General features: G+C 49.6%; 1 protein-coding gene and 1 long non-coding RNA gene across 3 annotated transcripts; one reads left to right on the top strand and one right to left on the bottom strand.

Annotated features, from left to right (window-relative positions):
- Positions 1-903: 903 nt before the first annotated feature.
- LOC116069277 lies at positions 904-1,476 on the bottom strand. The gene is made up of 2 exons (XR_004109953.1): positions 1,383-1,476; positions 904-1,261 (listed from the first exon to the last, which is right to left on the bottom strand). It is a non-coding gene; the product is annotated as an uncharacterized LOC116069277 (long non-coding RNA).
- Positions 1,477-1,488: 12 nt separating this feature from the next.
- Dbnl (drebrin like) lies at positions 1,489-15,260 on the top strand. 2 transcript variants are annotated; one of them, XM_031339806.1, is made up of 13 exons: positions 1,489-1,644; positions 6,115-6,170; positions 8,321-8,433; positions 9,005-9,079; positions 10,301-10,447; positions 11,492-11,569; positions 11,780-11,931; positions 12,070-12,118; positions 12,405-12,498; positions 12,853-12,948; positions 13,060-13,169; positions 13,883-13,988; positions 14,447-15,260. In XM_031339806.1, exons 1-13 carry the CDS (start codon positions 1,562-1,564, stop codon positions 14,584-14,586), a joined length of 1,299 nt encoding a protein of 432 aa, XP_031195666.1. In that variant the 5' UTR covers positions 1,489-1,561; the 3' UTR covers positions 14,587-15,260. The 2 variants fall into 2 exon arrangements, with proteins under 2 accessions (XP_031195666.1, XP_031195665.1); XM_031339805.1 differs by having other exon boundaries at positions 12,067-12,118.
- The last annotated feature ends 552 nt before the right edge of the window (positions 15,261-15,812 follow it).

The following is a 15,812-nucleotide window of genomic DNA, read 5'->3' as shown; positions in this document are numbered from 1 at the left end:
GCAGCAGAGACAGGAGGATCACTGTGGCTTGCTGGTTCCCAGCCTAGCTCCAGGCTCAGTAAGAGACCTGCCTCTAAGGAACAGGGTGAACAATGAAAGAGAGGGACACTTGACACTGTCTTCTGGCCTCCCACAGCACACTAGTACACATACACCCCAGCCAAGTGCATATGCCACACACGGAATAATGTCACCTCTCTCGGAAGATTTGGGCTAGCTAAATGGAGCTGAAGTTTCTTTCTTAATACATTTTTGAGACAGGGACTCACTTGTAGCCAGTAATTCATTATGTAGACCGGGCTGGCCGCAAATTCATAGAGATCTACTTGCCTTTGCTTCCCAGGTTCATTGAAGTCATGTGCTGCCACACCCATCTTATTTTTATATTGTGTGATTGTTTAGGTGCACTATGGCCATGCCTAGTGCCAGCAGAGACTAGAAGAGGGCTAGGACTGGAGTTACAGAGGGTTGTGAGCTGCCACATTGGGTGTTAGGAATTGAACCTGAGCCCCCTGGAAGAGTAACTAATGCTCTTAACCACCAAACCATCACACCATTCCCCCTCCACCCCCTTTTTTGTCTTTGAGACAGGGTCACTCAATGTTCTGGAACTCAACTATGTAGACCAAGTTTACCTCTGCCTCCCCAGTGCTGAGATTAAAGACATGAACCACTAAACCTGGCCTTCCAGCCCCATTCTTGTAACATTTTAAGTGTAATTTCAACCCTCACTGGTCTAGTTTCGTTTCTGTTGCTGTGATAAAATGCCCTAACTAAAAGCAATTTAGAGAAGTAAGGGTTCATTTTAGTTTACGACTATAGATTATTGTCTCATAGGGAAGTTCAGGCAACTGTTTGGAAAAGTGAAGCACAAAGCAGGTTCTCTTCATTACCCCACTATCGCATCAAGTATTTTATTTTACTTTATTTAGATGGTCTAATAATGCCCAGGCCGGTCTAGAACTCAAGCTTCTGCCTCTGCCACTTGCGTGCTAGGATCACAGGCTCGTACCTCCACGCCTGAACCGCAGATTAACTTTTTTTTTCTTTTCTCCTTTGATGTTTCCAAATAGAGCTTCTCTGTATAGCCCTCGCTGTCCTGGAACTTGTGCTGTACACCGGGCTAGGCAAGGGTTAAAGGCGTAGGCCGTCACGTCCGACTATCAGATTAAATTTCTGAGGCGCCCGAGCGCGCGCACAGGTTCAGGAGTACAATTCTGGAGAGACTTGGGGATCTAAGCTTGCTCTCAAAATACATTAGCTAAAACAAGAATGAGAAGAGAATCAGCATAGTGCTCTAACTGGAACCCACGCCTGCAGACTGCGGACAAGGACCTACGGGCAGGTCCGCCTCCCGCGGATCTTGATTCTCCAGCACCTACCCCGCCTCAATTTTACCCGCAGACTAGCTCGCGATTTCTCTACTTCCGCTTCCGGCCTCCTGGGCGCGGTCTCTGACGATAGAGCGGAGACTTCCTGTCTCCGGGGCGGGGCTTCCGGCCGTCACTGGAGGCCGGCAGAAAGCTGAAGCGGCTACTTCGCTGGGACCGTGGGGCGTGCCATGGCGGTGAACCTGAGCCGGAACGGGCCGGCGCTGCAGGAGGCCTACGTGCGCGTGGTCAACGAGAAATCCCCGACCGACTGGTAGGCAGCAAGGCGGGGCCGGAGAGTCGCCGAGGGAAGGTGGAGGTCGCGGAGTGGCCGTAGTATTGCAGGATCACCTGTTCACCTTCCTGAAGCTTAATGAGATGCTACCTCACCCTCGCCACTGCTGTCCCCCAGCGAGTACCCTAGGTCTCTCCCCTGCCACCTAGTGGTCGATTCTGCCCTGGGAGTCTTTTGAAGGTCTCTATCTGGTTGTGCTTTCTTTTCGCCGGGCTCTTTGCATTTCTGGGACTTCCATGGACAAAGGGGTCCCGCGCAGTTCCCCAACTCCCTAGAAGGCGGAAACCATGTCTTTTAAACCCTGAGTTCAGGAATAGGCCTAGAAAGAGGCATAAGCAGTGGGGTTGAGGTCATGAGCTCAGAGAGCTCAGTCAAGGATGTAAGATGTCTGGGTCGCTGGTTCTCTTACATCACGGTTCTGAATTATAGAAAGAGGACTGAAAATGGGATCCTGTCGCCTGTTTGAGAAAAGCCTCCACATCCTCTGCTAGGCTATCAGTGTGTAGGTTTCATCCTGCAATGCTTTTTACTCGGGCATTACAATACTGTGAACTAGGATCTGAAGTTTCTGCAGTGACCCTGCTGAGCCCTCTTCAGCTTTCTGCTGCATACATACCAGTCCATAGTAATTCTCTTTCACTTTCCATTTACTTAACATACTTCCATTAGCCAGTTTTTAGTGCTTCACTTTCTGAGAAATATGAATATAGCAGATGAACAAATTCTGGGGAATACAAACTGGACTTTGGAGTTCTGGTACCACTACCCTGTGATCAGCACTGAGAGGCGCCATACTGAGTTTGCCTGTGTTGTCTTCCCTCGAGACTTCCCCTATTGCAGGATTCTGCTGTGTTGTCTCTCCTCTTTATCTTTTGGCCCTCTAGTCTTCTCAGGAACCATCACTGTTTGAGGAGTGATACCTCACCACCTAGCTAGCAGTACACTTCACCCATGCTTTTAACTCTTCACTGACCTAGCTAGCTAGCTTGCTTGCTTGCTTTTGAGACTATGTAGCTCTGACTAGCCTGGAACTCGCTGTGTAGACCAGGTTGGCCATGATCTCACCTGTGTCTGTCTCCAGAGCACACATTGAGCCACCTACTAGAATCATCTGCTCTACTTTGGCCTGACATTGTCCTGCCTGCCTCATCCACCCATTGTACCTTCTGAGGTTGCAGAGCCTGCTCTTTCCCCATACAGTGTTCATCTGCCCCAGCAGCCATGCTGCTGCCCAGCTTCCTACAGTACTACATGCAGACCGTGCTGCCACTCCAGTTGGACGAGCCTCTGGCCTCCACCCTCACTGTCACAGCCATTTCAGTAGTTACTCAGCAAGCTTTTGTGGCAGGTCCCCACCTGTTAGCTGAGAGAATATCTGGGCCATCTTAACTTCCCTGCCCATAGATGTAGTGACTTCCTGTTGCACTTTAAGTAAAGCCCAGACTCTTGCTGTGTCTGACCTGGTTCCTGTTGCCCCTCCTGCTTACTACCCCGGCCACACCTATTGACCACCCTTATAACAGAGTCTCTTCCTCAAAATTGCAAACTAGTTCCTCATCAGACAGAACCTCTGATCTTGCTGCTTCCCCTGCATGGAACATACTTATACATCATCTTGATTGCTTCTTGTCCTTCATGTCTCAATGCTGGTGTTGTCTTCTCAGAGAGTCCTCCTGAATTCCTAGTACATGGACCACATGCATGCCTGGAGCCTTCAGAAGCCAGAAAAGAGTGTGGAGTCCCCTGAAACTAAAGTTATAGTCACTTTGTCCTCTCTCCCAGTTTCATTTCCTTGTGATACAAATAAGACACATACTGGGAACCCTTATGGACTCTGTGTATGTGTGTGCATTTGCATGTGCGTGTGCCTGTGTGTGTGTGTGTGTGTGTGTTCTTTATCTCTTCCCTACCATAGTCAGGTAGACCTGTTTCTATCCCTTGTGCCTAGCTGTCATATGTTTTGATGGTTGGATTAAGCCATGCAGAAAAAGAGACTGTCAAAAAGAGGTAGTCTGGGGGCCGGCAAGATGGCTCAGCTGTTAAAAGCACTAACTGCTCTTTCGGAGGTCCTGAGTTCAAATTCCAGCAACCACATGGTGGCTCACAACCACCCATAATGAGATCCCATGCCCTCTTCTGGTGCATCTGAAGTCAGCAACAGTGTACTTCTGTATAATAATAAATAAATATTTTTAAAAAAAAAAAGAGGTAGTCTTCAGTTTGGTAGTCACAAAAGGTTACACACAGAGTTGCACCATGGCACTGTCGACCCAACCATAGCTTTAGTCTCTCATCTATAATCTGGCTTCAGCCTCCTCCCAAAGAGCTTGGCATGACCACTGGTTCCTATTACACTCTGTATACTTCAGCCCCTGACTGCACATTAGCATCAGGTATATGGAAGGTAAGTTCCATGGATCAGACCTTGTAGAGATTGTTCATAATTGCAGTCCTGTCAGCAGACACATACCTGGAGAGTGACTGGATGGTAAGGTGCTTTCTTGCTGTACACAGCCCAGTGTACCATCCTTTGTTCACACTGATTTAAAAGAAGGGGTGGGGGCTCTGTTGAAGGTAAGAAAAAAAATCTCTGAACTGGAAATTTTATTTTGGGGTGATATGTGTATGTGTAAGTGTACGTGTACAGATACCTTCACAAGGGTGTAAGTGTGTGTGGAGGCCAGAGGTCAGTGATAGTTTTTTTTTTTAAAGATTTATGTGTAAAATGTTTGTCCACATATACGTGTATGTACCTTGTGCATGCCAGGTGCCTCCGGAAGCCAGAAGAGGGTGTGGGTTCCCCTGGAACTGAATTTACAGACAGGGATGTCTTCCAATGTAAGTGATGGCCAAACCTGGGACCTCTGCAAGAGAAGAAAGGGCTCTTAGCCACTGAGCCAACTTCCCAGCCTTTCATTCTTTCTGGATAGGGTCTCATTCTGCTAGACTGGTAGCCAGGAAGCTCCAGGGTCTATCTGTCTGCCTCACCAGCACTGTGGCTATAAACACTGCCTGACTTGTAAATGGGAACTAGGGATGAACCTCTCTTGTCCTCATGCTAGTACTTTATAGTCCAGGCTGGCCTTGAACTTGTGATCTACCTGCCTGTGCCCCCATCCCTGACTCCTGTTGCTGGGATTACCAAGCATATACCACTGTGCCTAACTTGAACTGAAAAACATTCCTGAAGGTGATTTCAAATAGAGGACAAGAGAGCGTGAGGTGAGGTTGGAGGTCTACATCCCAGACACCAAGCAGGAAGGCTTTTCTGTCTTCTGCTTCTTCTTGTCCCCCTGCCATGACTACCAGGGCTCATCACCAAGAGAAAGATTTGTTTCTTCCAGAGTGCTCTACCAACTCAGGCCCGAGTATCACATGTGCCTCCCAAGTCACTGTCCCATTTGGCTTGGGGCTTCATTTTGGAGATGCCTCTGTTCTGAGAAGCAGCGTCTCCTGTCTGCAGCCCTGCCTCACTGACTCTCTGGACATGTCCCTGATCACAGCACTGACAACCTCTTAGAACTTAGTCTAGAGCTTCTGTCCACCTGCCTCTTGGGCCAAGAGACAACAGACAGATTTGCTTTCACTTGGATCAGTCCCTGTACCTCATGCCTGTCAACCTTGCTAGGGTTGTTAGAGTTGGTGCAAGATTCGTGCTAATGTCAGGGCCCTGTGTTGTGCCTCAGGTACAGTGAACCTGAAGAGGACCACTTCTTCAGGGTTGGTCTCCTTCAGTAACCTTCATTCTGGTCAATGACTTCTATAGCCCAGACTCATTTTGTTTCCTCACTACTTCTAGAGAACAAGTGTATAAGCCAAAATCATCTCCAGAGACTTAAGAATAGTTCTACACACCCAACTTTGGGTTAGCACATCAAGTTAAGGCTCCGCTAGATGGAAATCATGCCTCTGGGCAGCTGTCCATTAGAAGCTTGGTGGCTCTGTGGTCTTAACTGGAACTCAGTGTTATGTCATCGTCTACTTTCTGTTGCTATATCTGCCTGGTAAAGTGCATGTTTGCCAGGAGAATGTCAAGACAGGAAGCCCTGCTGCTCTATCCTCAGGCTACAGAAGACAGGGCAGATACACACCCAGGAGTACCCAATGCACCTTTTTCCTTCCTGTTCCTTTAGGTGTTTGGTTTTGGGAATATGAAGACATCTTTTGTCTTTTGAAATTTATGTGCCTGAAAGCCAGCTGAGTATTTTATTCACTAGTGTAGAAAGAGCACTTAACTTTCCCACTTATATCCTCCCCAAAGTATATGTACATGTATGTCCTTCCCTGTCCCCATGGCTTTCTCATAGTAAGTCTTGTAGCTAGCCTCAGAGTAGCTGTTGAGTAGCCTCTGGCAATGCAGAGCAGCTTGTGCGTGCTGGCTGTGGTAGGTGCAGAGGAGGCACGGAGCCCTGAGTGCTGGTCACTGAGCCCACTTGTGTTTCCTTGCAGGGCTCTTTTTACCTATGAAGGCAACAGCAATGACATCCGTGTGGCTGGCACAGGGGGTGAGTATGAACCCAAACAACAGTATCATAGTGAGGTGACATAGGGAGAAATGTGACTAACTCTGGGCCACCACAGCTGATGTTCAGGCCATCACGGGAGCAGAAAGAGGACTCAGCTACACAGCCATCTCCTTCCTCCAGCTCAGCTACAGTGACCCTTCCCCAGTTGAGTTTTCCTGCAGACTTTTTGCCAAGTTGGCTCCATTAAGGTCTACTAATCTGAATGAGGACCAGCATCAACCAGGACCAGGGCCATGTCATCCATGACACACTGATGCAGTTCACATCTTTGTTAGTGAAAACCTTCATCTCTGGCTGGGCCAGCGCAGTACTGCTAGCTAAGAAACAGCCTGCTTTCCAACTCACAGGCAGCCCTTGTCCAGGGTACTGCACATTAAGCATGCCAGCCTTGAAGCTGGTGCAGGTGAAGACCCACAATATGTTCTCTGATTCTGTCCTGCTCTGGTCTTGGGAAACTACATCCAAGGACCTGGCCCTCATTAAGGAGAGGCAGCACTGCTACAAGTGGTCATGAGGACCTTGATTTGGTGGTCACAGAGTCTGTGCAGAGATACAGAAGAAATACTTTGATCCGCTATAGGGATAAACTGCCAAGTCAGCTGATCCAGAGATGCCTGAGGTATGAGACAGACCTGTCAGCTGAAACCCTTGATTCTTCCCTTTGCTTGAGACTGGCATGACTGTGGCGGGGCCTTCCTAGCCATCCTCTACTCCTAGCTCCAAGTGGATGCCCAGAACATGCTCCCTGCTCAGGCAAATGAGAGTGTGATTTTAGTTACTATTGTTGATAGAAAGGTCCCTTTCCACTGTGAGCCATTCCTGCTGATACATCCTCTTTCTAGAATTGCCACCAAATGGTCATTTCATGTGACATGGTAGGTACCTGCCAGTTGCAGATATCAGCATTCCTAGCTTCCTGACGGCACAAGCAGGACTCCGTTGCTCGTCAGAATGCTGACTGCCCTAGGTTCTATGGAGCCCTGTAGCTGCAATGCCTGACCTGGCTTCTAGAGAGTGAAGCACAGTGTCAGCAAGAGTAGCTTAGGGCAAGCAGCTCATCCTGACCCCAGGCAAGAATGTGAGAGATGAGCTAGTTGTTCATCTTTGGAATGTTCCAAAAAAGTCTGACTCTGGTGGTCCTGGAGTCTGAGTGGATATGTAGTTTGTGACAAGGGAACATTAGTAGGCCTATTGTCCCAGGCCTTCCTTGGTAAAATTGTCACAGAAATCTCGTGATATGCAGGCATAGTGGCACACACCTTTAATGGGCACATAGAAGACAGAGGCAGGAGGATGTCTGTTAATTTGAGGCCAGCCTGTCTACAAAGAGTGTTCCAGGACAACCAGAAAGACCTCTCACAAAAGCTTTAAAAAAAGAAAAGAGGGCTAGCGAGGTGGCTCAGCGGGTAAGAGCACGCTCTTCTGAAGGTCCTGAGTTCGAATCCCAGCAACCACATGGTGGCTCAGAACCACCCGTAATGAAATCTGACGCCCTCTTCTGGTGTGTCTGAAGACACCTACAGTGAATTACGCCAGGGTGAGTGGGCCCAGAGTGAGCAGGATCCGAGTGAGTGGGCCAGCAGAGGTCCTGAGTTCAATTCCCAGCAGCCACACACATGATAGCTCATGGCCGTCTGTACAGTTACAATGTACTCATACCCATAAAATAAAATAAATCTTGAAAAAAAAAAAAGAAAGAAAAGAGAGAAAGAAGAAAAGGTACAATATAGTAAAAATAGCAATTTATTAAGAAAAAATTGTAGTTCCCTTCTCAGTTTAGAGAAGTGACTTAAAAAACAAAACCTATTGTGGGTAGAAACAAAAAGTCACCGAACATGCTGGTCAGAACTCTGCTAAACCAGCTGAGTGGGGCTGAGGCCCAACAGTCTGGTTATAAATTCATTTGTTTATTTGCTTATTATTTGATGGTACTGGAGAATGAACAAGGACCTGATACATGCTAGCCAGGCACTCTACCATTGAGCTGCTCTCCATCCTTAGGAGTTTGGTTTTAAACCTGGATCCCAGAATGATTCTGAGGCAGGTGGGGTGAGCTATGATGTAGAAGTGCCCCAGGCACCAGTGGGCAGGCATGCAGGCTGCCCCTGAGCCTTCCTGTGACTCTGCAGAGGGAGGCCTGGAGGAGCTGGTGGAGGAGCTCAACAGCGGGAAGGTGATGTACGCCTTCTGCAGGGTGAAGGACCCCAACTCCGGCCTGCCCAAGTTTGTCCTCATCAACTGGGTATGTGAATTCAGCTCCTCTGATGCCATTGGGGAAGTCCCTCGTGTGCATTCCTTTGACTAAACCTTGGGAACAGACACCACTCAGTAGGTCAACAGACCTGATCGGTGTAAATGGATGAATCATTGACTGTTCATCATTGTGAACCAAGGAATAGACAGCTTTGCTTGGAATTCACACTCCAAGCCCAGAATGGTTTCCTGCAGAATGGAATAGAAATGATTACAAAAAGTCTCCACCCTGTCCCTTTCCCTTCTGATGGAGCAGAGGGGCTGAGGAGCATTGGGTGGGAGTATAGAGATAGGAGCTCCAACAGAATATGTTCCCCTAGTTGGGGATCAGGGATGTGTGAGAAATATTCCCACATGGGAAGCCAGCAGCTCCTTGGAAAGTACGAGGACTGATCTCATCTATGTGACTCATTTGGGAGAATGGCTTTGGCTTTGGCTGGGAGTGGGGAGTAGGGACTAGGAAGTATCGCTTAGGAAAGGAAGTTGGGTTCCTGGGAAATACAGGCCAGGAAGTGACTTTGGAGGAGGCCTGGTTCATGCAGTTTGTGCTTGTGTTGCAGACAGGCGAGGGTGTGAATGATGTGCGGAAAGGAGCATGTGCCAACCATGTCAGCACCATGGCCAACTTCCTGAAGGTAGGAGCTGAGCCAAGCCCTCCAGGGGGCCTTGCAGTACTATAGATTCTTGGTTCAAGTGAACTGGAAAGGGATTGGAATCAGGAGCAGGGTAGTAACTAATGTTCTGTCTGTATAGCAGAGTATGGGCAGAGCCACCTCTAGCTGGCGTCAGTGTGGGTAAGGTAAGGACCACTCCAGCACTGACGGAGTGTGGGGGGCGGAGCCCTGGATTCTGTTTTGTTACCATTGCTCTGTCTGAATGCTTTAGCAGCACATGGTATAGTGACTCCAGTCTTTAATTCCACCATTCAGAAGGCTAAGGCAGGCAGATTCTTTGGGTTCCAGGCCAGCTAGGGCTGTTCAGTGAGGCCTCTTGTCTCATAAAACTAAAAGCAAACAAGGGGGAGGGGTGTTTAAACAGCAGCAAGACTTGGAGGAAGGAACAAGCTGCCAATGCCTTGCCCCACATATACTTCTGATGCCCCTGCCCCATGTACCTTCTGAGCCCCATGTGTCCTCTGATGTCCCGCCCCATGTATCTTCTGATGCATTCCTTCCCTGCCCGTTATTACAACCATTGTCACTCATGCTACAGCTGTAATTTTTTCCAATTTCCAAGACATTTTTTTTTTTTATCAATTTATAACTCAGTTTTCAGCTGACTTTTTGCATTTCCTTGATTCCTGGCAAGAAGACTTGAGACTGACTTCAGTTTCTGCTACATGAGTTTAGACATACCTTAGTCCTTCCATCTGGTGGGTGACAGAAGCTTCTAACCTTTTAATTAAGTTTTAAGGTTTTTGCAGTGCTGAGATCAAAGACATCTTCTCATGTGCTAGCTAGACAAGTACTCTGCTGCTGAGGCTTACATCTTCAGTGAGCTTTCAAGAGTGTTAGATGTGTGATAACAGTTACTGAGGTCAGAGGTCAGCTACCAGGAAAGGGACAAATGGAAGGTGCCTGAGCAGGTATTGAACTCAGCAGGAATTACATAACACCCACCACTGGAGACTGTGGGGCCATGGTGTCAGGAACTATATATAACATCCACGGCTGGGGAGATGGGCCTGGTGTGAACTCAGCAGGAACTGTATAACATCCGCAGCTGAAGAGTATGGGGCCTGGTGTCAGGAGCTATATAATATCCACACCTGGGGCCTTTGCTGTGTGGACAAGTAGGATTTTGGCCTGTCTTCTCAACCTGTAAAGCCTATGCTCTAAGTGCTGTTTCTGCTCTAGGGTGCCCATGTGACCATCAATGCACGGGCTGAGGAGGATGTGGAGCCTGAGTGCATCATGGAGAAGGTTGCCAAGGCCTCTGGGGCCAACTACAGCTTCCATAAGGAAACCAGCTGCTTTCAGGATGTAGGGCCTCAGGCCCCAGTGGTGAGTGCTGCCCACCCATTACCTTTCTCCATGCCTGAGAGCAGACCAGAAATATAGTTTCTAATGTCTAGGTAACTAATTCCTCCTGCGTGGCATTTCTAGATGGTAATCCTAAGCCCTGGTAGGCACTAGCCCCACTGGCTTGGCAAAGGTCCTTCAGCACTGTCTACAGCTGAGACAGTCTACAAGAGCTATAGTGTCTGCATGACTTGGATGGTCCCTGGTAGTAGCCATTGTGGAGGATGTCTGGTGACTTTATTATGGAGCCTGAAACCACACAGGCATGCATTTCTGGCATCACATGGAGCTCATGGCTGCAAACCATTTCTTAGTCATACAGTTGGGATCCATGGTGACTCTCCTGGATGTTGTCAGCTGTCATAGGAGCAGCCTGCTTTAGAGCTGCCAGGATTCTAGGATAAGAATCCTTTCCTGTGCCCATCAACATGGACCAGTCTCCACCAGAGACACACGTTTGCACATATACACAGTGTTCTCAGGGTGCCATGCCCTTGCTGTGTGGTTTCTCTGGGCTTTTGTTTTTCAGATGTATTTTATTTTTATTTTATGTGTGTGGGTATTTTGCCTGCATATATGTATGTGCACTACATGTGTACTGTGCCTGCAGAGAACAGAAAAGGATGCAGGATCCTCCAGAACTGGAGTTAAAGAGGCTACTCCCCCGTGTGGGTGCTACGAACTGAACCTGGTCCTCTGTGAGAACAGTAAATGGTCTTAGCAGCTGAGCCATCTTTCCAGCTCTTGTTTTGGTTTTTTGAGACAGGGGCTTGCTCTATAGGCCAGGCTGGCCTTGAACTCAAGAACCTTCTGCCTCAGCCTATTGGATGCTCCTAGACTTTTTTTCTGAACATTTTGCTGTGTCTCCTCGTGGGTGATAGGCCAGGATTCCTTGAGCCTACCAGGTGCAGTCCTAGTAGCCTTCACGTGCTCTCTAGAGCTAGCAAATCCCCTTTACCCTGCCTCATCACATGCGTGACCTTCCACATGGCGTCAGACCTCTAGCTTGTACTATGTTGTCTCTAGGGCTCTGTGTACCAGAAGACCAATGCCATATCTGAGATCAAGAGAGTTGGCAAGGACAACTTCTGGGCCAAAGCTGAGGTGAGTACTGCAGTAGTAGGCACACTGACCGGCATCCTGCTAGGCGTTATCCTTTCCAGCTAATTAAACCAGGCGTGTGTAAGTTAAGTCACAGGCATGATGGGCTGTAGTATCCCTTCCTTGACCACGGCCCTTTAGGGACCAAGTCCCTGGCAGGGGCTGAGGCTCGGGGGCTGGCCACACATGGCTGAGTGAGCAGTTCCCCTGCAGAAGGAAGAGGAGAACCGCCGCCTGGAGGAGAAGCGGCGCGCTGAAGAGGAGCGGCAGCGGCTGGAGGAGGAGCGCCGTGAACGAGAGCTACAGGAGGCTGCCCGCCGTGAGCAGCTCTACCAGGAACAGCACAGATCAGTTGGACCTCCGAGGTTAGCCCCCCTTCACTGGGGCAGGTGGTTACAGCTGTCCCTAGGTGCTCACCTGTTCTGAGAGGCGGGGCCACTGAGGGAACAGCATGAGGAGCTGCTGAGCAGCCTCAGCTCCTCTAACTCCAGCCCTTCCAGCAGGACAGGTGAGCCGGAGCAAGAAGCACTTTCAAGGAACAGACAGGAATGGGTGAGTTTTGAGACTTCCCTTCATGGACCTGGGAGCTTGCTGGTTTGGATCTGTCTTGGCCACTTGGTCAAATCCTTGATCTTGGTTTGAAGGCTTATCCTGAGGTGCATCTCTGCACGTCAGAGAACCTAGTGGGGAAAGCCAGGACAGAAGCTCTGAGGAGAGGCCCTGTCAGCTCCTCTGCTTCCCCATGCTACCCCACCCCACACATTCTTAACAGAGTTTGAGGGCCCGCTTTCTGAGGTAGGAGCAGTCGGGTCAAGGCATGCTTCTGTGCTTCTCCCAGGAGTCTGCTGGGCAGCAGGCCCCACACCCACGAGAGATTTTCAAGCAGAAAGAAAGGGCTATGTCCACCACTTCTGTCTCGAGCACTCAGCCAGGTAAGACCTCCTCTGGGCCTGCCACACAGCAGGGTGGACTGAGGGGATACCAAAGTCCCATACAGGGGCCTCCAATGCATGTATTAAAGGGTGACAAAGGATAAATGAGTAAGGAGAGCCACCTAGAGTCCAGGTGTCCCCTCATGTCCTGCCATATAACCGTTCTACACCACTCTTGACTACTAAAGATCATAGGACTCTGCAGATAATCTGTGGCTCACAGATTTATCACATAGTCTCACACTCTGGGGTCTTTACCTATAGCCAGGCCCTACTTCAGATACATCTAGGCAGGTCTGTAGACTGCAGGTGGTGTGTCAGAGTGATACATGAGGTAATTGCTGGATTTTTCAGGCAAGCTGAGGAGCCCGTTCCTGCAGAAGCAGCTCACTCAACCAGAAGCCTCCTATGGCCGAGAGCCCACTTCTCCTGTCTCCCAGCCTGCAGCAGGCAAGACCTTTGTAACAGTCCTTGCATACCCTGGGGGGTCGAGGGGGAGTGTGCTTGAGAGGGAGAGTGTTGTTGGAAGAAGGTCACAACCTGCTATGTCCTTTGCTGTAGGTGTCTGTGAGGAGCTGGCACCTAACATTCTGTCTTCAGCCCAGACAGAAGAAGAACCTACTTATGAAGTACCCCCAGAGCAGGACACCCTCTACGAGGAACCACCACTGGTGGGTCCCTAATGGGGGGCGGGGGTATAGACATAGGTCTGAGTTTCCTGTGGCATATTTTAGGGTACTAGGGATAGGTTTTTTTTTCTTTATAACTGTTTTCTATCTATTTTATATATATATGAGCATTTGGCCTGCATACATGTGTGTGTGTGTGTGATGCCTATGGAGGCCAGAAGAGAGTATTAGATGCCCTAGAACTAGAGTTACAGTTGTGAGCTTCCATGTGTGTTCTGAGAACCAAACCCAGGTCCTCTGCAAGGGCCCCAAGTGCTCTTAGCTACTGGACTGTCTCTCCAGCCCCTTTACTGCTTCTTATTGGCAAGATCTGTATGGCCTTCAGCTAGGGAGCGCTGGACACGGCAGGGTTGTAACCATGCACAGCATCATTCTGTTCTGTGGCATGGATGATAGAATTCAGGCCTTGAACATGGTAGGAAGCAGCTTGCCAGTGTGTTCTTGTTGGACTTGGAGCTGTGCTATCCTTCGGGATGTGTGAGCCAGTGCTCCTGCTTGCTTGGTGTTGAGATGCCCAGAGTTCCTTGCAGTGTGTGCTGCCTTGGGCATCTGTGCCTTTGAAGCGAGAGCTGTGCTGCACATATCAGGCCCCCAAACTCTCCTGTACTCTGGGCCCTAGCCTCAGCCCCCAGCTTAATCTGACCTCAGGAGAAGGCTGAGGCAGGAGTGATGCTGTCTTTCTCAAATTCTTGCAGGTACAGCAGCAAGGGGCTGGCTCTGGACACATTGACAACTACATGCAGAGCCAGGGCCTTAGCGGACAAGGGCTGTGTGCCCGGGCCTTGTATGACTACCAGGCAGGTAAGATCCCCCACCTGACCGTCACAGGGCACAGAACCTGAGGTTAGGGGACAAACATGTGTCTAGGGGCTTCATAGAGATCAGCTCTAGAAGACATCTGAAAGAAAAGATGTGAGATGGAAAGCCCTCAGGAGAATGGCCTTGGAGCCTACAGTTAGCTGCTCACCATCCACGGGCAAGAGTCCCTATAGCCATCTTTACTATAGACCTTGTAGGTCTGACTAGAGATGTGAGGCCTGGATAATGCTCCCAGCCTTCCTGGGGGGTGGGCTGGGGGCTGTGGTGCTGCCTTCTACAGGCGTTCTCTGGAGAGCTGGCCACAGCAGTTTGTCACATTGACTTCTGGCTGAATGTCAGCGGTTTCTGACCTTTACAGCAGGAAAAGCAGGCCTCCCTGGGGGCGGGCGAGGGGTGTGGCGAGGCCCTGAGATGCCATGCTTTGACTTCCCTTCCTGCAGCTGACGACACAGAGATCTCCTTTGACCCTGAGAACCTAATCACGGGCATCGAGGTGATTGATGAAGGCTGGTGGCGAGGCTATGGGCCTGATGGCCACTTTGGCATGTTTCCTGCCAACTACGTGGAGCTCCTAGAGTGAGGCTGAGGCCTGGCTTCCTTCTCCACCACAAGTGGCTTCCTTGTTGCCTAAGGAGGAGGCTTAAGAGTCACATGTGTGGCACTCTTCCAGGAATGGAACTTCAATGAGGACAAGGCTTCCTCTGCCTTGAGTGCTCCTGTTACCCGAGATGTAGCAGTATCCCACTGCTCCCCTAAATGCTTAATGCAGCCTCTAAGCCCTCTGCCAGCCTTACACTTGACCCTGGTGGGAATGGCATATTGAGCCAAGCTTAACCTGTGACCAGCTCTGGATGACCTCTGTCCAAGGACAGTAGCACAGAGACATTGGAGTCAGAGCAGGGACATCTGGGGCCACAGTATACGTTTGCCTTTCTTTCTGGGTGGCTTCTAAGGGTGGTAGCTGCAGCTGTTTAGAAAGGTCCTTGGGAATTGTGAACTTAAAAGAGAATTGCTTTTAGGGAAATCTTGACCAAAGTCAGAGTAGACATGACATTTTTGACAGCAGGGAGGTTTTCTCACCAGAGGTTTCCCTGTGTCTGTGCTGTGGGAAAGAGGGATGGGATGACCAAGCTTCCATCTCTGGGAATGTGCAAAATCAAAGACATGCATCATGTGTTTCATCTGTTGCGGCCTGTACCCTGGCTTAGCCCATCTGTCTGATAAACGAATCTAAGCAGTGCAGTGAGGCCCACAGCCCATCTGCCCCATTTGTGACCTGAATGGGGAAGAAATCCAAGGCTCTGTATTTGCATCGTACCTGAGTGTGTACATGTGTGTGTACACATATGTGCCCTCAGACAGACTCTGTTTAGCCTCCTACAGGAAGTATAATCAAGCAGGCATGGTGGTGCATGCCCGTAATCTCAGCACTCATGAGGCAGAGGCAGGGGGATCCCTGCGTTCAAGGTCACAAGTCCAGTGTGGTCTTCACAGCTCCTGGACAGCCAGCGTCAATGGGTGTATAAATGAGGTAACTGATGTTGGAGCCTTCGTGCATTTCAGTTTGGAACCTCTGCAACATGGTCCAGCACTCGTCTGCCTGGAGATGCTGAATGGACATGCTTGACTCCCAGACTTACCCACTGGCAGCCTGAGTGGAGATGCACAAGGAAGGCCCTGACCTCAGGCAGTTGTCAAGCCTACTCCCTCCCCATCTTCTGCCTGTCCTTTAGGCATGGTAATAACAGGCTATGGAGGCCCTAGGAGAGGAAGCTGTTGCAGGCTTAGCCAATAGATTTGTCCTGA

This window comes from Mastomys coucha, unplaced genomic scaffold (genome assembly GCF_008632895.1).
Source record: "Mastomys coucha isolate ucsf_1 unplaced genomic scaffold, UCSF_Mcou_1 pScaffold22, whole genome shotgun sequence".
In the NCBI taxonomy this organism is placed as follows: Eukaryota; Metazoa; Chordata; class Mammalia; order Rodentia; family Muridae; genus Mastomys; species Mastomys coucha.
Note: the sequence above shows the minus strand (reverse complement) of the source record. Positions and strands in the feature narration are given on the sequence as shown.

Excerpts from the sequence above, each read along its gene's own strand:
- Dbnl (XM_031339805.1), top strand. The coding sequence starts at position 1,562 with ATGGCGGTGAACCTGAGCCGGAACGGGCCGGCGCTGCAGGAGGCCTAC. Across the intron at positions 11,932-12,066 it reads AGATCAGTTGGACCTCCGAG|CAGGACAGGTGAGCCGGAGC; the intron begins GTTAGCCCCCCT and ends CAGCCCTTCCAG. Across the intron at positions 12,949-13,059 it reads TGTCTCCCAGCCTGCAGCAG|GTGTCTGTGAGGAGCTGGCA; the intron begins GCAAGACCTTTG and ends CCTTTGCTGTAG.